General features: G+C 35.8%; 2 protein-coding genes across 9 annotated transcripts in view; both read right to left on the bottom strand.

Moving 5' to 3' along the window:
• The window catches only part of ugt5c3 (UDP glucuronosyltransferase 5 family, polypeptide C3), a 29,160-nt gene extending 20,080 nt beyond the window's left edge, over positions 1-9,080 (bottom strand). For 2 of the 8 annotated variants that reach the window (XM_073929244.1, XM_073929242.1), the window contains exon 1: positions 8,625-8,709. In XM_073929244.1, the coding sequence (XP_073785345.1) occupies positions 8,625-8,664 (40 nt within the window). In that variant the 5' untranslated portion in view covers positions 8,665-8,709. Of the gene's footprint in view, positions 1-2,446; positions 2,646-4,389; positions 5,199-5,582; positions 5,670-5,990; positions 6,033-6,123; positions 6,226-6,938; positions 7,083-7,327; positions 8,341-8,624 lie in introns of those variants that run through there. The other 6 variants (XM_068214795.2, XM_068214793.2, XM_073929245.1 and 3 more) reach the window with 5 other exon arrangements.
• On the bottom strand, positions 4,390-6,971 carry LOC141378764 (uncharacterized). Its single transcript, XM_073930042.1, has 5 exons — positions 6,939-6,971; positions 6,124-6,225; positions 5,991-6,032; positions 5,539-5,669; positions 4,390-5,198 (listed from the first exon to the last, which is right to left on the bottom strand). The coding sequence occupies exons 1-4, from the start codon at positions 6,964-6,966 to the stop codon at positions 5,539-5,541; spliced, it is 303 nt and encodes a 100-aa protein (XP_073786143.1). The 5' UTR covers positions 6,967-6,971; the 3' UTR covers positions 4,390-5,198.
• Positions 9,081-23,307: the final 14,227 nt, after the last annotated feature.

Here is a 23,307-nt window from a genome sequence, read left to right as displayed (position 1 = left end):
CTACCATAATAATAAGATTTGAATACTTCAGCTCATTCATGATCATGATTTCTGCAGGAGTCCCATATGATTTAATGAAGACCAGCACAAATGATTCCACACATAGTCATGGGGTTAACAGACTATGCCTTTGTTTGATGTGAGTAAGTGCCTTCTAGCAGTAAATATGTAATACTGTGCCTTTAATTATGAGACTATAAATGTTTATGTTATGCATTCCTATTCAACTCCTGAATGTGTTTGTCTCCCTCTAGTGTTGTGATTTCATATTTTTTCCCCAGGTGGTCTTGTCCATGTTGGTCATGTTTGGGCATGTTTCAGCTCATGCCTTTTTTTGTATTTCGGCCAGTCTTACCTTTGAGGGTTATTATGCCATGCAGTTTTGAAATACCAAATCTATGGGATTTACATCTGGATTCATTCTGACAATTCTAGTTTACAGATGACTGGAGACAACTGCATGGTAAGTGTATACAGTGTTGATAATGTTTATTTCTTGATTTGTTGGTTTTTATGGGTTCCATGTGTTTCTGGACCTAAAAACCAATCATAAGTGTCCATTTTTAAGCGTTTACGTTGATATAGGATGGGCAGTTTTAGGCCAAAATACAACTACTGTATTTGAATATCTGGAATCTGAGAGTTCAAAAAAAGAAATAGTAAGAAAATCACTTTTAAATATGTCCAAATTGAATTAATAGTAGTGCAAATTACTAGTCAATACGTTTGGATACGTTTAAGATAGGACATTAACTAAAGGCATTTATAAAACATTTTCTTTGTTTATTATTGTAAAGATTTTTGGCAAAAATAAAATAAAAACCCACAATTTATACACATATAATGTATTTTTGTATAATGGATTTGAGTCATACCTGGTTAAGATTATATGAACACTGGGCTATATCACTTTTTGAATCAAAAAATCAAATTTCGTTCTGTCTTTCATTCTATTTTTAATTTCTGTGATTTTCTGTGATTTTATTTAAGAATTGTGTAAATAATTCATTACTTAGTATTGATTGCTTAGTATTTTCTTGATCAGCAGCAGTTTTGTGGATTGTGGTTTTATTTACAGTAATATATTTTTTTAAATAATACTGTTTATACGATATGAAATAAAGTTGACTTGTGATTTTGCTGAAAAACAATATAATTCTAATGCAGTTGGAATCACATGTCAATCACAATCAAGTATTTAACAGTGTCCTTATTTTTAGAGTAAATGTTTTTAATGCATAACATGGAGGTGGTTATACTTTTCAAGTGAAATGCCAATGTATTTAATTTTTGGAATTAATTCTGATTCCTAGTTTTGGACTCAATTCCTCACTGTTGTTCTTGGCTCAATTTCAGTTTTCGTTTCGTTTTCATTTATCACTACTCAAGCAAATAATTTAAACATCCATTTTAAACATATAAATAGAAAACTGTATGCTTAACCATAACATAACAAAGTGCTCAAAACCTTCTAATGTGGACAAAATAATTATAATAATTCAAGGAATTTATGAGGATGAACTAGTTTTTATTTAGACATAAAGAACAATTCTATGTGTATTGATGTTACATAAACTTATAGAATTGTCTCAATTCCCAACATCCCAGAATAAATTGTCAACAATTATTTTACAGCACATTATACTGCAATGCCTTCAAGCAGTCTTATTTCTTTAGTTAATAAATGTTATGTTTCTTTATTTCTTACAAATAATGAAGCATATTAATACAAACTAAGCATTTATTAAAGTACTGTGAAAATCCAAAGTTCCTTATTTACAACGTAGGTATAGTCATTCTTATTATTAGTGGTAATTTATTTATTAATTTAGATTTTTTTTTTCACAAAGTGAAAGTAGTAAGTATAATATAAATTATTTAAAGTGACAAGGAACCTAACAATAGCCTAAAGCAAATGACAAGTTATTTGTCCTACATGGTTAATATAAAGTTTGAATTCACCCCAGGACAAACAAGCAAATAAATAAATAATCACATTTTAAAATGCCACTTTTTTATTTATTCAGCAAATTTAGTGATCAAGCTGACTGTTTGGTATTTTAAAAATACTCACAATGCATTTATAATTTTGCAACTTATAAAGCATTACAATGTGTATACAATTTACAAATTAAAACTGATTGGAAATGACAAATGATATAATTAAATGTTCATTTTGCACCAACCATTACATATATGTCTTGGTAAAACGCTAATAACAGAAATAAATTGCTATTTCAAATATTTCATGGCCATTTTGCATTTCAAAAGGGATTTTGCTTCTATAGTTTTGGGCTCCTGCCTTTAAATGTGAGGCATCTGGTTTCATTGTTTAACTGCTTTCCGGTTAAATTACGTCTACTACTGCAGTTTAATAAATTAATATAGTGATGCTTGTGCAAAACCGCTGTCATATTAAACTAAAGTTACTGAAAGATGAGCTCACCTGTTGATCTCATAATTCTCTCAAGTCAGAATTCTCTCCAGAGTTCAGACGTAATGATTTATAGCAGCGTTCGCAGCTGGTGCAAGTATCAAAGTGTGTTGGTTCACTTTTTCTCACTTCAATATTAAATTTCACTTCTGTTATTCAGAACGTGTAGAATGACATTTGTGTTTCGCCAGTCTTGTTCCTCTGTGTTTTCAGATTTGCAGTTTCACATCAGTTTTGGTAGCACACCGCCGCATAGTGGCGAACGTCGGAAAACTGCAAAATCATGATTTCGTTGTATCGAAAGGAGACTGTGGCCCTCCATTTCTGCTCAGCCCCCCTAAAACTTTTGCGATTAGCTCATAAACTGTACACTAAATTATCGTCCCAATCCCCTTTAAATCTAAGAAAACGGCGGCAGAATTCGCCTCCTCCCGGTCTTTTGTTTTTTATTTGATCAGCAAACCACAGTGGGCAGTGAGAGCACGAGGTGTGTGCTGATAATTGTTATTATATATGATTATTTGCAGTTCTTTGATATACTGTAGATAACCTTCCCAATGTCATAGAGGAGCAGTCGGGTTTTCTCCAGCAAAAATAGAAACTCTTAACGATCCTTGCACTATTTTTATTTTAAAAAGAACTACCGATATTAAACACTTTACAGTTTGTGTGGCATTAACTATACCATCTTGCACAGAAGGGATTAAACACTGTGACAGAAGCACTTAGAGAATGTATGTATATATATATATATATATATATATATATATATATATATATATATATATATATATATATATATATATATATATATATATATATATATATATATATATATATATATTTTTTTTTTTTTTTTTCAGTTCTCATTCCACCACTGCATTTTAATGATCATTCATGTTGTTTATTTCTGCATTTGAATTATGGGATCATGATTTTTCTTTCAACAACGTTGAACCTTGAAAAGTTTGAAAAAGTATTTTTGATGAACATTTTAACAGTTTAAAGTAATATGTTGTCTGATTGTGTTGTATATCACTGTACAAAAACCTTGTTATAAACATTTTCTGTTATTTAACAAACTAATTTGTCTATATATTATTTTTTATACATTATATTATTTCAACCTACTAGAATGTCTGTAAAAGTCATTTTGTTAAACTGTAGAGTTGAATGTTAGACATCAAAAGTCAACAGAGCAGAGATCCCATAATGCAATTCACAACTCAAAATAAACAAAAAACACTTGTAAATCACAAAATGTGGGAACTGTTAATTAAAGTTTTGCTGTTTCAGTTTAAAGTACACACAATATAGAGCTGATGCAATAAACATTGTCAACATTAAATAATGTTCGCAGATGATAAACTTGAAACAATGGCTTTATTTAAGGAAATATGGCCTCTGAATTCAATTTTGGATTCATAAATAACATCTGTTCTGTTACTTTGAATTTGTTGCTTTAAAGCTGTTCTGTTTCATTATATAGCAGCATACACTTGTTACACTCTGTTGAAGATGATCTCTGCTGGGCTTCATGTGTGAACAGCAGATGTCAGCATTGACCCACTAATAGAAAAACTACCCCCAAGTTCAACACCATTCCTCTCTGCACTGTTAGACATTTCAAAGGGTTTTTACAGTAACTTACTGGCAACACTGTTGCCAGTAAGTTACTGTATTTTAGATTTACAGTATACAACTGTAAATCCGTTTACAGTATGTTACCGTAGTGTCTGAAAATGGTTAACTACTCTAAAAACCTAAGTTAACAGTTAGCTACTATAAACCTTTTAATTTTGTCCTAAATATTTTATAATATAATTTTATTAATATTATTTTAATATTATAGACCTAAAAAAGACACAATTACAAAATGTTAACAAAATAAACACTCTTTATTTAAAACATTGGAGATGCTTAAAACAAGCTTAAAAATGTGTAAAAACATTACATTTCAATCATTCAAAATATTTTATTTTAAGAAAAAAAACATTGAAAATGACAAAGCACATTAACATACATGTACAAAACTAATTGTAACATGTACAAAAAGGAAAATGTGTGAAAATTACATTAAGCAATAAAATCAACACATTAAAAATAAATAAATCACACAAAGCACTAGAACATACATGTACAATAAAAATTTAAACTTCTGAATTGCATATTGTTGGAAAAATAAATATTTGTAACTATTAGCCGACTCAGAAACAACCCAACTTTAAAATATTACTAATTCTGGTGTCAAATGCTCAACAAGGTCTGAATTCACATGTTCAAATGCAATTCATCTTTATTTCTATTGCACTTTTACAATGTAGATCAATAATGTCAAAGCAGCTTAACATAGAAGTTCTTGTAAATTGAAGCTGCTTCAGTCCAGTTTTCAGAATTGAAGCAGTAAATGTCACTGCTGAAAGTCCAAACACTGAAGAGCAAATCCACCGATCCACCAATCGTAGCCAAGTGATCCAGTGGCGACAGTGGCATGGAAGAAACTTCACCAACTGACGAAAGTGTAGAATAAAATCCCTTGAGAGATACCAGGCTCAGTTGGGCACGACCAGTTCTCCTCTAGCCAAACTTGTGCAAGGCCGCAGTCTAGGCACCAGAGGCTTGAAAGTTCACCAGTGGGTGGTCAGGCTGGCCCATTGGATCAATGCGGAAACTCATTGATCACGTGTGTCTTTTAGGATTCACTCCTCCATGACCACCACAGCATCTGGTCAGGATTTGGCCCAGTCCAGGATTATGAAGAACTCTGGATAAGGACAAACAGACTAACATAAGCATAGAAGAAGCTTGTTTAAAAAAAATAAATCATATACTGGTTAATTATTTTAAAGCATGGCAGCTAGGTTGGGGTAGTTTTCAGCTGGTACTGAGCAACTGGCTCCTGCTCATAACCTGCTCACTACCATGTTTAAAAGATAACTAACCAGAATGTCCTGTTTATTTTTTTCCCTAACAAGGTTTTACAAAAACATTGTAGCATTTGTGATGGGTTGATTCACTGCAGGACAGATTAGACTATTTGTTTTATGTATTCCTAATAAACTAAAACTGAATGAATACTGATAAAACTATTGAGAGTGTCTCACCTAATCCAAGTTCTCAGTTAGCTGGTGAAAGAAGGATAACTCACTGTTGTTCATGGTTGTCATTCTCTTCACTACTTCTCCTGCCTTCTTCTGGCTCACTCTGGTTGTTGCTGTGCATTTTGTTTCATCCTCTGGAATTATTTATACAAAAAATTGTATTATTTTATTTATTACAAAATATTTAGGCAACATGAAATGGGGAAAAAGACATTTAATACATAGACAAATGCATGTATCCCAATACTAATTATTGTATTTTGAAATGTCTGACCCATGACAGACCTCAATCTGCTCAAAAATATTATAAACAAAGATGAAAAAAAAACCTACTAAATGGTTAAATAAAAAAGGGAAAACGATTTTTTTATTTAGCTAGCAACTAAACATGTGACACATTTTGTATTAAAAGTAACGTTAATATATTGAGAAACAAATAGATGTACAGTACTTACTGTTGTATGAGGTCCAGTTTGCACAGGCAGGCTCCCAGTATTCTATATTGAGACCATAAAAAAGCCAAAAATACAGATAAGAATACCATGCTACAATCCACAACCTCCACACAACTTTTTTTTATTTGTTTACCTTGGTTGCTTACTGGTCTTATAAGGCTGTGCTGATCAAGATGTTCCTCTGAAATGCTGTTTGTTTCTTCAGACAAAACCTGCTGCTGTGCCAGTGCCATATCTAAACAGAAAAAAATATAATGGTAACAATTATGTTAAACTAAATGTCAAGAGTTGTGATAAAAAAATAATTAGCAAACAATAAATAGCAAAAAGGTGGTTATTAGCATAATGCATAGAGGTAAAATTGGTTTTATATTAGCAGATTCAGACTTCCCCCTAAATAATTTAATTTCATAAAAGTATTATTTGCAAACTCTAAATAGCGAAATCATTTTAGCAGCTAATGACTATCAAAGTACAACATGCTCACGGTCAAATAAACAGTGTTAATGTTGATTTCAAGTCATACTGGCATGCTAATTCTGATCGAATATTCAAAGTAACATGGTAAACAGTATAGAGTCTTCTAAATGAACGAATGTGCGAATATAAAACCAACTTTACCTCTATGCATATTGTAACGTTATAGATTTACGTTAACGTTCTTATAAGGTTACGTCGCGATGTTATTTTCTCAACGTTATAAGTTACTCTAAACCAGAGAAAAATAAGTTCACAACATCTAATATATATAGTATAAATCAATATAAGTTAAACGTTGCACGTTAAAATGAGTTTGAGTCCAATTCAGTATAAACTTAGCTCAGTTTAGCTAACAGTTAACATTACCATTTTAAGATCGCTTCAGCCAATGTTGCCGAGCAAACAAATGCTAATAGAGGTGCTCAAATCAATGTCGAGTGTTGTCAGCACAGACAGACGTGCTTTTACCTGGATTATTTGTTGGTCTTTCATTCATATTCTTCTGGGGGAAAACACTCTCTGCCGGACCGTTGTCTCGTGCTAAGTGTCCTCCAAAACTGTCTGCATACCTCTGGTTCCCTCCTAAACCAAAACCCGCTGCAACACCGGTTCCTATGTAAATAAATAAAAAGATATGACGAGAACAATGGCTAATAGTCATAAACAGTCTTATTTAAAGTAATAGTAGTGTTAATGTAATAAATTAAATAAAGGTAACATCTTAATAGATGATATATTTCTCAAATGGGTGAAATAACGCCAAGCCAGAGAAAATAATAATAGCCAACTTTATACTTTACTTTGTTCTATTCTCGTCCACAAAACATTCTGTAAAATGAAACACTGCCTCAGCTTACCAGAGTAAAGTTTGTTAAATCCAGTATGTTCTTCAGGCACACTAATAAATTGTCCTCCAGAATTGCTCCAGGGTCCTCAGGCAAAATGTGGTGCAGAGTAGTGGAATCGCCGCAAGGTGGCGTTGAAGCAGTTGTGGAAAATACAGTATAATACACAAATTTTTACAAATACAGTACATCGCTGTATATGTTGTTCGACGTCACACTAAATTCCCATAATGCAACGGTAAATACAGTTATTTACCGTAAAAGGAATTTGCAGTATTACACTGGGTGAAATACAGTAAATAACTGTGTAATTTACAGAAATGTCTAACAGTGTGATTCACTCTCCATTTGTTTTTGCATGTAGGTTCTCAGGTTTACCTTTTCTTATCTTCTTATATTCATTTTTATAATAGATAGAAAGAAACCAATCAGTGGTAAGAAGTGACAACAATGACAGTAATGAAATTAGAGGTGTGAACCTACACTGGTCTCAAGAATTGGTTCGGTTTCTATTATCATGCCATATATAGCAAATAAACAAATATAAATATCATGCTTGCTTTCTAAGCCTTGTCTAGCTTCTTTTTTTTGACACCCCTAATTTTGACAGCCCTATATGAGATAGTAATAATGATAGTAAAAAAAGGACAACAGTAATAATAACACTGACAACAACAGTAATAACATAATTACAACATCAAGTAATACACTAACTACTAAGTTACCACAGAAATTATTAATGCTACAGCAACTACTACTGCTGCTTCTACAGCCACAACAAGGATTACTGCTACGTCTACTACTGATACTACTACAACAATGACTACTACTACAGATACTACAACAACAACTACTACTACAGTGTCTACTATACTACAACAACAACAACGACTATCACTGTACTGTCCTCAACATACTGTCCCTTGATTGTTTTGACAGTTAGATAAACTCCCTTCCCTCACACGACTCTGAGGACAAGAAACTCATTTGCCAACAGGTTTAATGGTCTTGGGTATGGAGTGAAACTACAAAAAAAAAAACAAAAAAAAAAAAAACAATAGGATACATAAATAATATGTCCACAAGTTAACAAAACTACAGAAGCATAGCATTTACATAAAAATACAGAGTGCTTTGTAGTAAGTAATATCTTTTCTTATGTAAATACAAAATACTGAAATATAAAGCTAAAGCAAATTGTGGCTAATGTATTAGCTCTGCCGATAAGCTAAGAAGTCACTCTTAAGCTCAATTATTCATAAAACATACGAGTATAATGAACACCTTATACAATCAAAAACATACTTACAAGCGATGCTGTTGCAAGGGTTAAGATTGCAGGAAAACATGACGATTGCTGATCATCGTAGTGATTGCTGTGTGCTTGCAGTACTACTACTACTACTAGCAGTACTACTTGCAGTACTACTACTACTTCAACAACGTCTACTACTACAACAACATCTACTACTACTGATTGTACAGCAACGATACTACTACAAAAAAAGTGTCTACTAGTACTGATACCACTACAGCAACATCTACTACTACTACAGTGTCTACTAGTATACTACTACAACAACGATTACTACTACTACAACATCAATTATTCATAAAACATACGAGTATAATGAACACCTTATACAATCAAAAACGTACTTACAAGCGATGCTGTTGCAAGGGTTAAGATTGCAGGAAAACATGACGATTGCTGATCATCGTAGTGATTGCTGTGTGCTTGCAGCACTTCCAGATTTAAGTGAACAGCAGGATCTTGCTATAACTCAAGGTCACCACTAGATGGAACACTAACCATTTACAAAATGAAACCAAATCCCTACTTGAAAGAATTACCCTTGCAATACACAATAATTATCTTGCCAAATTAAAGATTAAACATTAATTCTGCTTTCATCAAATATGTTCCAGCACAACCACTACTCATGATACTATTACAACAGCGTCTACTACTACTGATACTACTACAACATCTACTACTGATACTACTACAACATCTACTACTACTGATAGTACAACTTCTACTACAGTGTCTACTAGTATACTACTTCAACGACTACTACTACTCATGATACTATTACAACAGCGTCTACTACTACTAATACTACTACAGTTTCTACTAATACTAACACTAGTAATTGTACAACAATGACTACTACTACTACTACAGTGTCTACTAGTATACTTCTACAACAACAACTACTACAACTACTCCTGATACTACCACAACAATGTCTACTACTACTGGTACTACTACATCATCCACTACTACTGATTGTACAACGACTACTACTACTTCAACAACGTCTACTACTACAACAACATCTACTACTACTGATTGTACAGCAACGATACTACTACAAAAAAAGTGTCTACTAGTACTGATACCACTACAGCAACATCTACTACTACTACAGTGTCTACTAGTATACTACTACAACAACGATTACTACTACTACAACATCCACTACTACTGAGTGTACAACGACTATTACTACTACAGTGTCTACTGGTAATAATACTACTACATCAACTACTGCTACTACTATGTCTACTTCTACTACTGATACTACTACAACTACTACTGCTACAACTACTACTTCAACAACCACAATTACTATTACAAACACTACTACTACAATTACTACAACAACAACCTGAATAATGACGATGGCTAGAATACTAATAATAATGATAATGTGGAGATAACAGGAGGAGCAGTCAGAACAGTAATAATAATAAGGATAATACAAGTAAAAGTAATAATATTAATGTTAATAGTCACTATTATCTTCTTTTAATCATAATAGAGGATTTTGCATTTCTTTGCTATCATGTTTCAACAACTCGATATGCTTCATCCAAAAAACAATACATACTCAGTCACTGGAAAATCTCAACTAATTGTAGAGGTAACTAGATTCTGTGCAGCAGGATATCCTGGAGGATTTAGCAGTCAGCTCTTGTGAGTATATATATGTGAGACTGAAGTGTGCAGTGGAGCTGAAAAAAGCCCAGTGTGGTTTATGAGAGTGAGGGGCCTTCTGAGGGAATACGGGATCAGACCGTCTCAAATTTCATTCTTCTCTTCCTTCTGTGCCGCACTCAGGCAACTAGTCGTGTTGCGTCATTTCTAACCAATTTGTGCCAAAAAATGTTTAGAATTTGCTGTTAATTATAGAAGTTTCAAAGCAGATTGTAACCAGGGGTGTGACACTGACAACAAGGGTAAGGATCCACATGCAGGTATATTAACGAGGTCAGGTCAGCAATGGTCAACACAGGGGCAAACAGATGTATACAGTCAATCCAAATTCATAGTCAATAGGCAGGGAAATGGTCAGAGGCAGACAGCAAACAGGATTAAACAAATAAACAAGGCAAGGATCAAAAACATGGTAAAGCAAGACAAAGGAAAGGTGTTGTAATGTCACTAGAACAGATAGCAAGACTTAGCCCTGAGTGTCTCAAAGTGAGCCGAATATCTGTGTGTAATCAGTCATTGAGTAGCATCAGCTGTGAGAGTGTAATCAGAGGACACTTGGAGCAGGTGTGTGGGCAGCATAACTGAATATGTAGTCCATAACATGGTGGATTTGTAGTTCATGTGAAAGGGGGTGTTTACCAGCGACCTCTGGTGATTGGATCGCTGGTGATCTTGACAAAGGCATTACAAAAAAGTTTGTTTTCATTGGAAAACACTTTACATACCAATAGTGTGGGGAGATGCTATAATAGATGGGTGTGGCTCTGTGGCTCCGCCTACTTTGGAAATCTTCGATATTTAATATAAAGATTAACTTGTGTAAAAATTTGTAGTTCTCACCTGAATGTCGTTCCAATCCTTTGAGACCTTTACTAATTTTCAGAACACAAATTAAGATATTTTAGATGAAATCCAAGAGCTCCGTCATCCTACATAGACAGCAATGTTTATGAAACATTTAGAGTCCAGAATTGGAGCCAAAAACATTGTCAAAATGTTCCATGTGACTTCAATTATTAAACTCTAATCATACGAAGCTCCAAGAACAGTTTTGTGAGTCAGAAAGCCTGGTAGACTTTCGTACAGTAGCTTGTTAGTTAGCGTTCGAAGTGTATAACCTAACCATTAAAATATTGTCAAAGCTTGATTGATTTTTGCCCATTTATTTGCGTCTTGTATTTTTTATTTTTTAATTAAGGAACAGACCGTCTTAAATTCCATTCTTTTCTTCCTTCTGTGCTGCGCTCCAGCCACTAGACGTGTTGCGTAATTTTTTAACAATTCTTGGCAAAAAATGCTTTGAATTTGCTGCTAATTACAGCAGTTTGAAAGCAGATGTTCCATAAAAGTTAGCTTTTGTTGGTAAACACTTTAACTACTATTAGATTGGGGAGATTTTATAATAGATGGGTGTGGCTCTGTGGCTCCGCCTACAAATCTTCAGTAGTTAACTTCCTCAAAAAATATATTTTTTTACTCACGTTCATGTTGTTCCAATCCCCCGAGACCTTTCTTTATCTTTAGAACACAAATTAAGATATTTTAGATGAGAACATTTAGAAGAGCTCCCTCATCCTCCATAGACAGCAATGGTTATGAGACATTTAAAGTCCAGAACTGTAACCAAAAACATTGTCAAAAATTCCATGTGACTTCAGTGCTTCAGCTGTAACCATACAAAGCTCCAAGAACACTTTCGTGAGCAAAAAAAGCCTGCTAGACGCTGGAAACAAATATTTTCTTTCTATCAATATCTAAAATTTCTTAAAGGGTCACGAAACACCAAAACACATTTTTTGAGCTGTTGACAGTCGTATATGTGTCCCACACTGCTAAAAACACTATAAGGACACCTATATTTCACTAAAAAGTGTAAATTGGTTGTTTTTTCGTTATTTCAAGCAAATTCGTACTTCCTGTTTGAAATGAAATTTTGAAGCTGCGTCACGGTCATGACATAATAGCGTGTATTCCAGTTTGGTAAGTGAGCGACTAGTGCTCTTTGTTTATTCAGTTTGTTCGTATCGAACTAAGTTAACTATTGCACCGTAACATGTTAGGACCACAACCAAACTTTAACCTCGTGTAGGGTTTTTAACCGCATTTTGTGACCGGAATAACACACGCGGCTTTCTGACGCTACCTGCCGTGTGCATCTAAGTTTCCGGAAAATGCAGAGGTTTTTTTTCTCTCATTCGCCATGCGGTATCAAACATTGCATGAAAAATACACGATTACAGCAGTTCCTCGAATCAAATATCTCGTTTGTCGCGAGGGGCATGAATGAATTCCCTGAATGAAAGAGCCAAACTGCAGTTAAAGTCCACCATTTAATAATTTGGCAAATAATTCCACTACAGATGTTCATGTAGGTTAAACACCATCTCTTTCTCCTGTGTGTGAGTATTTTGACTGAAACTCAGCGTGCCCAATTAGACACTCCCACAGCCTCCCACTTTAGTTCCTCCGACACTCCCCCCTAAACAGAGCTGTACACGCCCACTTTTCTGACTTTTTCCAAAGTAGAGGTGTGAAAACACCCTGCTGAAACGAGGGGGTTTCATGGCCCTTTAAATCAAGAAGCATTTCCTAGAAATCTGACAGATTATTTTGCTTTTTAAGGAAAAAACTCATTTAATTTTGACATATTATTTCCTAAAACAAGAGAATATGTTTTGCTTGTCTATAACATGGTTCTTCATTTAAGAATTTTAAAATATTTAGACTAGAAACAAGACAAAAATCTAAGAATGAAAAGCATTTTTTGCATTGTGCAGTAGTTTGTTAGTCACAGTTTAAAGTGTATAAAGGCTGATTTATACTCCACAGGTTCGCTAGTTCACTTGAGTGTATTCATGACCTGTAAGATTTTCTATTTTGTGTAATAATTTGTTTGTAGATAGATATAATGACAACTGTTATTGACCACATGTATAACCTTTAGTAACAAGTAATAACCATAAAGTTTTTTTTTTCTATTATTTACTATGTGTATTATTATCATTTTTCCTTTTGTTCTTGCCATATCAAAAATTATATATTTGTAGAATATAGGTTTGGGCCGATAGATGATGCCATCTTACATCGCTGATGGCCAATAGACAAAACAATGCTGAGCCGGCATCGTCAATCCTCCGAACAACCCCCCACGCAAACCCCTGTCACAAACCCGTTCACGAAAAAGACACACTCAGGTCCTGTTTACGGGAGTCTCTGTAATGCCCGCTCATAATGCCCGCAATTGAGTGATAATCTCCTGGAAGTTGCACGTCTCCCTCCCGGTCCTCAAATAAGTCGTGCACCCTTCTCACCTCTGGATCCCTCCTCGATCTTCAGACACTTTGAACTGACTTTGACACTTTGAACTGTCTGAGATATGAACAAAAGTAATGATGCAACAAAGTTTGACTTAAAAATCCTGAATGACTATAAAAATGTTGAATGATATGAGGTAGTTGCGGAATTAAATTAACTTATCATTTTAATAAAGAGGCCATGAATGGCAAATAATTGATTTTACACTTAGACAAACCGTTCACTGCATAATACTCACTAATCATGAGTATGTTCAGAAGGGCTACTTTTTAATCATAAATGTAGTATGTGGAACAGATACTTTTACTCTACTTTTACCTAATTTTTGCAAGTATTGGTCTTTTTACTTGATTATGGCTTTTCAGAACTCTTTCCACCACTGGATATTTGCAACCCTGGCTCATTCTGATTATGTAACCCTATATACATTTCTGGAGAGCACTTAATACATTGCAGGAGCTACATTTTTTGCTGTTTTTGTTTTCACGAATGCACCAGAGGGCACTATGTACGCTTTTTGAGATCTCAAATTTCTATTGCAGGTGCCATTATTGCATGCTGTTATTGCATAAATCCACCAGAGGCCGCTGTCGACTGAATGACTCACTGAATGACTGACTGACCGATCGACTGACCTACCCTCCTCCTTACCTAAACTAAACCTATAGTGTTTTTAGAAGCACAGATTGACCAATAGTTAATATCTCATTTAAGTGTTTGTACTGTCCTTCAGGGTATATGTAATACATTAAAAATGAGTAAAAACCTGCAAATAGGACTGTTCTGGGTCATCATAGATTTATATAAATTATGTGAGTGTATCTGGGACTTTATGTGCATTACACATACATGCAAAAATGTTTGTATGCAGTGTTTTTCGTACATTTTTCAAATAGACCACTGTAAAACACTGTATTTGCGAGTGACACAGATAGAGTTCGTGTGTGTTTGCATGAGAGGATAGGCATAATGAATGTTCCACCAGAGCACTCAGAGAGAGGGGCAGTAATTACCTCAGCACAGGGGGTCGCTGTCCTTTTACATCTACACACACTCTCTTTAGCCCTTTCTCCATTATTCTGTGAGAAGGTAAGAAGTGGCGAAAACCACAGGAGGCTTAGGCCTATTTAAAAAAAAAAAGTACCCAGTCTATAATTACTGCTCTGTAACAACACTGCCCCATCTCTGAATTACTTCCTCCTTCAATCATCCTCAAAATACCCTGCATATCTTTCTATATTTCTGCTTATTAACTTTAGATTACTGTTGGAGTTTATTTGTAAATTAAAATTATAAATTAGATTTTTGTAGATTTTTAAATGTAATTTATTAACTGTTTTGGCTGATTAATCATTGCTACCAGCCAAGTAAAAAAAAAGATAAATGAATGAATGAATTAATTAATTAATAATAAATAAAGGTACTTTTAACTGTAATTAGAATAGTTTGTTATAATTACATTAAATCTGCATATTTCCATAGAGTTTTAAACCAAACCAGGACAAAAATATATATAACATAACAAATAAAGTGTATTTAAATAGACTTGTTCTTTTTACTAATAACTATTTCATACATTTGTTCTGTCTGGTTCTCGAATCTGATTAGCTGACAGCTGTGCAATATTCTGCAATCTCAGAACTTGTACAGCCTCTTCACTGTTACGTATTCTTCGACCAACACAAGTGGCAGGCAGATCAATAAACTCTGTCGTTTAGATTGCAACTATGCAGTTTATTTATAAAGATGGTGCCTTATCTATTTTAAGACAAAGTGCAAAGATGGTTGACGTTGTCCTTCCACAAGATGGCCGTATAATAAGCCATAATAAGGAGGTTTAGAAACTGGTGACTTTCTAAGTCGGTCTCTCCCTTTTGTTTCTTGTAGTGCTGTATCTATACCATATGACTGTACAGGCCCGGCCCTAACCAATTTGGCGCCCTAGGTAAGATTTCAGGTGGTGCCCCGTCACATCGCAGTAAATTCCACTGCTAGTGTAAAGTCATAAGAAACTAAACAGCTTTTTGATCGACTAATACAAGCTGGGAAAATGTCAGATAAATATGCCAATGCAATTAACATTATTGCTGAATAGATCTAATATTTACACATTTGCTTGAGGAAGGAATGATGGTGGTAGTTACATTAATATTACTATTTTCCAAAACATCTATGCCCTTCCATAACATTAGCTGACGTAAAACTAACAGATAGCACTATAGCTATTTAATGATTAGCAATGTTATGTCATATCTGTCAACGTTGGGATGTTAAAATATGGGACAACAAATAGCTTCAAATGATCGAATACATAGCAAACAATAGAAAATATTGACAATAAAATAAAAAGGTTTAACCTATTAAAATCAATGGCCTATACAGAAATTAAATAAAGCTATAAAATCTATTTAACTTTTAATTGTATTTGCATATGGATTAAAGTTACCATAGTTATTTAGTGAAGAACAGCAAATGAATCTCTCATTGTGTTTTGTTTGATAACAGAGGTGTTAATGTAAGAAAGCACAGATCTATAATGAATGAATGAATGAAGCGTTCGACTACTTTAGTAACTGTTTGTGCACATTTAAGAGAAAATTAGTTGTGTTTAAAATAAAACAAGGATAGAGCAAAAAAAAGAAAAAAAAGAAGCACTTTTCCGATGGTCCCTTACGGAGAGCTCCACTCCGCTCGAGCTCAGCTCTCCCGGCTGAACGCATGTCCCACGCTAAACGGAGCACTGCTCGTAATATCGAGCGAAAAAAAGAAAAAGACAGCTGTGAAACATAACCAGCTTTGTCTTTTTTGTTGGAAACACACTTTAGATCTTTTTAGGGTAAGAGGTTTTTGAGTTATTGCCATCTATCACTGAATGTGTGTCAGGAATATTGAAAACAAAACCAACTTAACCCCGCTCATTTCTGGCGCCCCCTGGATGTACAGCGCCCTTAGCATTTGCCTATACTGCCTATGCTACGGGCCGGCCCTGTGACTGTAGTTTATTGAGTGTGAAATGGGACTCGCATATTAGAAAATCATGTATTTTTTGTTGGCCACTTTTAGTATAACCCATCTGTTTGATTTAATGACTCTCGCATTTTTGTTATTGCAGACAAGTTCAGTAAAAAAAAGAAGGGAGAAATGGCCGCATATGTTTAGCGTTTTCCTTATTGCAAACGCAACAGTAATCTGTTATGGTTTGCGCTGCATTGGCTTTTTTAGGATTAGTTATTGTGATCTCCAGATTGCAACAAAGAATACTAGGAAATGTCTCCAGACTGATGGTATTTGATGCCATTGAGCCTTATAATCGTAAAATGTGAGCAAAATGACTTGTTTTGGCGTCACTTTAGATATTATGCTAGAGATTTATTCAAATCCTAGTTATAAAGTGACATTTGTGAAGTAGCAATAGTTTCTGCTGTTCTGATATCAGTTGCAGATGTGAATGAATAGCAGAAGAAAGTAGTTCTTCATACAGTAGGTTTTCTAGAGTATTTGTGTTTAATTTTCTTTTTTTATATACACAATTATGCTGTAAAACTGTTGTTTACATGCAATATCACACTCATAGCAGTGCGATATGGCTGTAAATTGTCACTGGTTGACAGGGGCGCCGCTGTCCGCCATTGGGCCCTCTAACAAGCTGAAAGTGAAGAGCCGGGGGAAGAGTGCTTTATGCTTCATGCCAATGCACGCCTCCCACCACTGCCGATATATAGCCTTTATATAGCCAGACTCATTATTGATATGTTGATACTAGGCATGGGACAATAACTGTTTTCAAGGTATATCGCGGTTTGAAAAAGTCAAGGTTTTATAACCGCCAAAGTTTTCTGCAATACCTTTTCTAGGGTATTATGCAAGTTATTTTTCAGTTTTGTTTTTTATGACAACAGTATCTTAAGCAGAAAAGATATCCAAGATGCTGTTTTAAATTGTAATGAAATCTGTGTTTTGGAACCTAATGAAGACAGCAAAAGTCAATGATTCATTTACTGTTCCAAAATATTTTAAAAGTTTCACAAAATAAAATATGTTGTGTTCAAATGGGAAAACCAGACATTTTTACCCAGACATTTAAAAATATATATATTTTAAAGCATTAATAACAATACTGTGATATCGTGAAATTTGGATATTTTTATTCAAGGTTATCATACCGTCACAATCTTATACTGGCCCATGTCTAGTTGATACATTATTAATACATACCTCTATACATTTCTGGAGATCGTCCCAGCAGGTTTTTGTACAGTTTTTGTGAATCCCCCAGAGGGCGCTGTGTACACTTTTTCAGATCTCTAATTTCTCTCTCGAGTGACATTCGCACCAGCTGTCTCGTGTAAATCCACCAGAGGTCGCTGCTGACTGACCTACCGACCGATCCCCCCATCCACTTAATCTAAACCCAACCGATAGTGTTTTCAAAAGCACAAACTGACCTGATCACCTCCATGGCTAAACCCAACCGACAGTGTTCCAGCAAATAATAAAAGCCCTCAAGGCTGCCTATTTTTACCACATTTTCAGCTCTTACCCCATTCTAACCCTGTTATTTATTTATTTTTTGCCTTTTTTTTACCTGCTTTATGGAACCTTTCTTCCCCGAACCCTGTTGTCACTATCAATTCTTCTGCATGTCAAGTCCACCAATGTACATGGCAAGCTACTTGGCAAACTGGTAACAGCAGAAAAGCAGTCCACACGGAGGTAAGTAAAAAGAAACAGAATCTGTCAGCCAAAATGCAGTCCTACGTAGCACTGGCTACATAATACGCGCTCTCTAGAAATACGTACAGGGGTACGTTTTCACAATGAATATATGCAGTTTTTTTTAGAATCTAGTGGCATTAGCTTGTTTTTAACTATTTAAATTAGGCAAAATAAAGCAAAGTTTTTTTAGAACTACTTTATACAGACTTTTCATGCTGAGTCATCAGCTTCTGATCTTTCTGACACACCTCAGAAAAGACTTTCTGCAAAACAAATATGATGAAAGACAAGGCCACGTGCAGAGTGTGTGTGTTTAACATGCAATCAACACACATCAAAGGTGTACATGGGGCACAGCACATGAATGTAAAGATTCAGTGAATGCATTCAATAACAGCACTGTTGAGCTGGGCTGATGTCCAAAGTAAACACTGTAAGCATATGAGTGCCTGCATTCGTGGCTATAGATGTGCACACATTCATGTGGATGCGTGCACTGAGTGCACTCTGTGGTTTCGTGGCTTGCCTCCTTTATGTTATACCTAACCTCTGCTGTTGTCCCGTTCATATGCTGATAGACCCGCTGTGTGTTTGCTAAATACAATTGGAGAAACAAAGGCCCTCCTACTGACAAACACTCACATTCAGAAATACAAAAACACTGAGTGTCTCCTCTCTAGACACAGGCGCATTGAAAGGTTTAGCCCCCCTCGCTGTGGTTGAGGGTTGTAAGAGTTTGTGTGTGGAACAGACTATCAAGATGCATTGGAGATAAACAGAAAGAACGTCAAATTATTCAGATATTTGGGATGAATTATGAATCACATTCCTCATGAAAAGTATGAAGAGAATCATATCATGAAAATCTTGGGCAGCACGGTGGTTAGCACTGTCGCCTCATAATAAGAAGGTCGCTGGTTTGAATTTAGTTGGCATTTCTGTGTAGAGTTTGCATGTTCTTTCCGTATTTGTGTGGGTTTCCTCCGGTTGCTCCGGTTTCCCCCAAAGCCAAAACACATGCGCTTTAGGTGAATTAAATAAGCTAAATTGTCCGTAGTGTATATGTGTGAATGTGAGTGTATAGGTGTTTACCAGTGATGGGTTGTTGAACAGACTGATGGGGGGATTTTAATTTGAGTGGGCTATTATTATTGTTATTTCTCAAACATATGGCAAAAAATTTTTTTAATAATATTATGTGTAGGTTTGCTGGATTAAGTTAAGCGCCACTCCACTGTGGACTGCTTGCGAACATGGAAAGAACATGCAAACTCCACACAGAAATGCCAAATGACCCAGTTGAGGCTCGAACCAGCGACCTTCTTGCTGTGAGGCGATGGTGCTACCCACTGCACCACTATGACGCCAATTGCCATGATACGCAACATGCTATTCTATTTCACTAATAAGACATTGTGTCTGAAATCGCATACTGTCTGAGTACTTTTTTTCATGACTGTTACATACGTATTTTCCATATAGCAATAATATGGGTAGTACAATGGAAATGCCTAGTTAAACAAAAAAAAAACTCTATATTTGGTTAAAAAAACACATTGATTAGGTTCTCCATCCGTTACCAGCATGTGGAACCAATGAAGCAGCTTTAGCCAAATAGTTATTTTTTTTTAATCCTGTGACACACCACACTGACATCAAAGAACTGCTGGCGACAACAGCCAACTGTTTTGCCTTGCATCAGCTAATCTTGCATAGTCAAACTCTTTTAAACCTTTTACTGACCAAGGACAGTCCAGAAGCCATCTAAAGACGGGTTTAATCTTCTGCGTCAAGTGATCGGTGTGACCCAAGCGTAGCCGTGCATTTATACTTCTGTGATCTGTTTCTGTTGCTCTGCAATACACTTCCGAAACGCTAGCTGGCAGTAGGTGTTTGTGTTTCTGTGTTCAGTTCCTTCGCTGGTGTTTTGTTTTTTTTCTGAACGCTTCCTAAATGTACAAGTGGCTCAAATTTGCTCATTTTGAGGTGGGAACCGGCGGACGTGCAACAACTTTAATCATAAGGTAAACACAAAACAGCAGTCTGCATCCAGGTCTCCTTCACAGGACTCCCCACTTGTAAACACATGCAGCATCACGCTCGGGCAGCTCTCACCTCCGCCCACACTCGTCAGCGCTACTAAGCTGACCAATCACAGAGCTTGCTCTATGCTACATTTTTTGAGAGGTCCGCGTCAGCGATGCCGACGACCACAGCGAGGGGCTATGCGTCGACGCGTAGGCTGCGCCGCAGTATACGCGTGCGCTTGACGCAGAAGTATAAAGCAGCCTTAACTGACATATAAAGCTACCAATTACATTTTTTTTCAGGTTAATGTTTAAGTATGTAAATGTTTAATGCTGGTGCCCCTATAATATCAGACTGCCATGTATCTTGATGTGTACTGAATAGAAAGTTATGAACGTGGCTTTATCCATATGATGTCTGAAGCTGTATTTGGGCTATGAATGGCTGTCTAATGACTACAGTCAATGACCAGCTTGCGTGTGTTTGTTCTAATATGAAATCAAAGGGTTAGATTGGACCCCGTTCATGAGCACAATGTGACATACTTACACCCCAAATACCCAAACAAAACTTGCTCTGTTTGACATGAAGCACAGGAACATCCGAGGTAACAAGTCAGGGTACGGAAAACATTAATGTATGCAATATACTGACATTGAGGAGAAACCTGAATGTAGTAAAAGCATTCTAATAACTTATTAGTCTGGACTGTTGCAGTCTGCACTACCTGACAAAAATCTTGTTACCCATCTAAGAATTAGGAACTGTCACATCTGTCAGTGACCACCTGAGGGCGCTGTAGTGCATCAGGACTCAGATAGCACTACAGCGTCCCAGAAAGACTACATTTCCATACATATCACGCACATACACCGGAACATATACACTGACCCGTCATCACATCTGTTCTGTGTTACCGTTGGTTATCTGGACTATATATTCCATCATTCCACCGTTGTTTGTTATCGCGTCGTTTGTCTTTCTTGTCTCCAGTTCCAGTAAGTCTGTTATTCCGAGTTGTTGTTCTTGATCTTGTTCTCGTGTCTTGCTGTAGTCGAGTTCGTGTGTTATTTGTCTAGTCTGTTTTCTAGTTAAGTTTAGTTGTTTGAGTTTGTTTTTCCTGAGCCTCGTCTCTGATTTAGTTTCTGGTTTTGTCGTTTATTTGTTACTTTGTACCTTGAACACCTTGTTTTATGTTGATGCACTGTAAATAAATCTGCACTTGGATCCGCACCTTTTTGTCTCTGTTTTGATCATGCTAAATGTGACAGAAACAACAAATAATAAATTTACTTCTAGTTGATCATTTGTATAAGAACTGTGTATAATTGCCCAGGAGCTTGGAGGACTGCATCCATACATCTTTGCAATGATTTAAATGACTAATAAATGATTAATAAAGTCATCTGGAATGGCAAAGAAAGCATTCTTGCAAGACTCCCAGAGCTCATCATGATTTTTTCAATCTTCATCAGATAACAGAAATAGAAGAAAATACTGAGAGAAACCAAGCTTATTCGTGAGAATGCATTTTCCACTGGCCTAAATGAATGAATGCGTTGTGATTTAAGCACAATGAAATGGTTTTGTTTCTTGCTTGATAATTCATGAATACGAGAATGTTTTATATTCATAGCTGCCAAAGGAATCTAGTCAAACTCTCCACTACAGAATCTGACAGAATGCACGCTACAAGCTGAATGGCTGGAAGCAGAACTATGGTAAGGTCAGGGGTTACCAAGGACAGCAGAAACGCAACACAAAGGTCTCACAAGCCTTATTGTTAAGAGTATCTTTGCTCAAACACAACAACACACAGTGGAAATAGTCTTCATAACCTACTGTCTGACCTGCAATTCTCTCTACAGAGTCAGTGTAGGAAGGTCAAAGCTCCAGCAGGAGATCCGCTATCCCGCACAGCTCTCACACACACACATTAACACATGCTGGTCAGGCTGTTTTCCATTTACAGAGCAAATGAACACTCGATGCTATAGGGCACTTGGTAATTATTGTAGTATGGTGGTGTGTTATGAGATATAGTGAAGTTTTATGGATGTCTGTGAGGTCTAATAGCCATGACACACCAAGTCAATGCTCAGTCATCTGCCAAATTCAGGCTGTTTATTGTCTGTTAACCATGTTTTGGGGTGTATTCCATTTTATCGTTACAAAGTAGCTTTTTGGCAAACTAGCATGTTGAATCGATATAAGAAGAGACACACGATAAAGAAAAGTTCTGAAGATGTGCTGGCACACTGAGAAGGCTCTTTAATTAGTTGAACCAAAATAAGAAATAAGTTAATAGTTACTTATCCTCAAGTCATTCCAACTCCTCAAATTCATCTTCGGAACACAATTTAAGGTACTTTAGGTGAAGTCTGAGAGTTCCCACATCCTCCATACACTATACCTGACCAAAGTCTTGTCATTGATCCCAGTTGTAAGAGCAACAAATAATACCTTGACTTCTAGTTGATCATTTGGAAAAGCGGCACAAGGTAGATTTTTCCGATGAATCACTGTTGAGCTGCATCCCAATGATCACAAATACTGTGGAAGACCTATTGGAACCCACAGGACCAAGATTCTCACAAAAATCAGTCAAGTTTAGTGAAGGAAAAATCATGGTTTGGGGTTACATTCAGTATGGGGGCTACGAGAGATCTGCAGAGTGGATGGCAACATCAACAGTCTGAGGTATCAAGACATTTGTGCTGCCCATTACATTACAAACCACAGGATTTTAATTTCTTAAGCAGGGTAATGCTCCTTCCCATACTTCAGTCTCCATATCAAAGTTCCTGAAAACAAAAAGGATCAGGGTGCTCCAGAATTGGCCAGCCCAGTCACCAGACATGAACATTATTGAGCATTTCTGGGGTAAAAAGAAGGAGGGGGCATTGAAGATGAATCCAAAGAATCCTGA

The sequence above is a fragment of the Danio rerio genome, chromosome 18 (genome assembly GCF_049306965.1).
Source record: "Danio rerio strain Tuebingen ecotype United States chromosome 18, GRCz12tu, whole genome shotgun sequence".
NCBI lineage: Eukaryota > Metazoa > Chordata > Actinopteri > Cypriniformes > Danionidae > Danio > Danio rerio.
The sequence above is the reverse complement of the archived record's forward strand: the minus strand, read 5'-3'. Positions and strand labels throughout refer to the sequence as shown.

What these genes read in the sequence shown, in the direction of transcription:
- LOC141378764 (XM_073930042.1), bottom strand. Translation starts at nt 6,966, where the DNA reads ATGAATGAAAGACCAACAAATAATCCAG. An exon ending in AAGACCAACAAATAATCCAG is followed by an intron (nt 6,226 to 6,938) that starts GTAAAAGCACGT and finishes TTTTCTGTTTAG; the next exon opens with ATATGGCACTGGCACAGCAG. An exon ending in AAACTGGACCTCATACAACA is followed by an intron (nt 5,670 to 5,990) that starts GTAAGTACTGTA and finishes AAATAATTCCAG; the next exon opens with AGGATGAAACAAAATGCACA.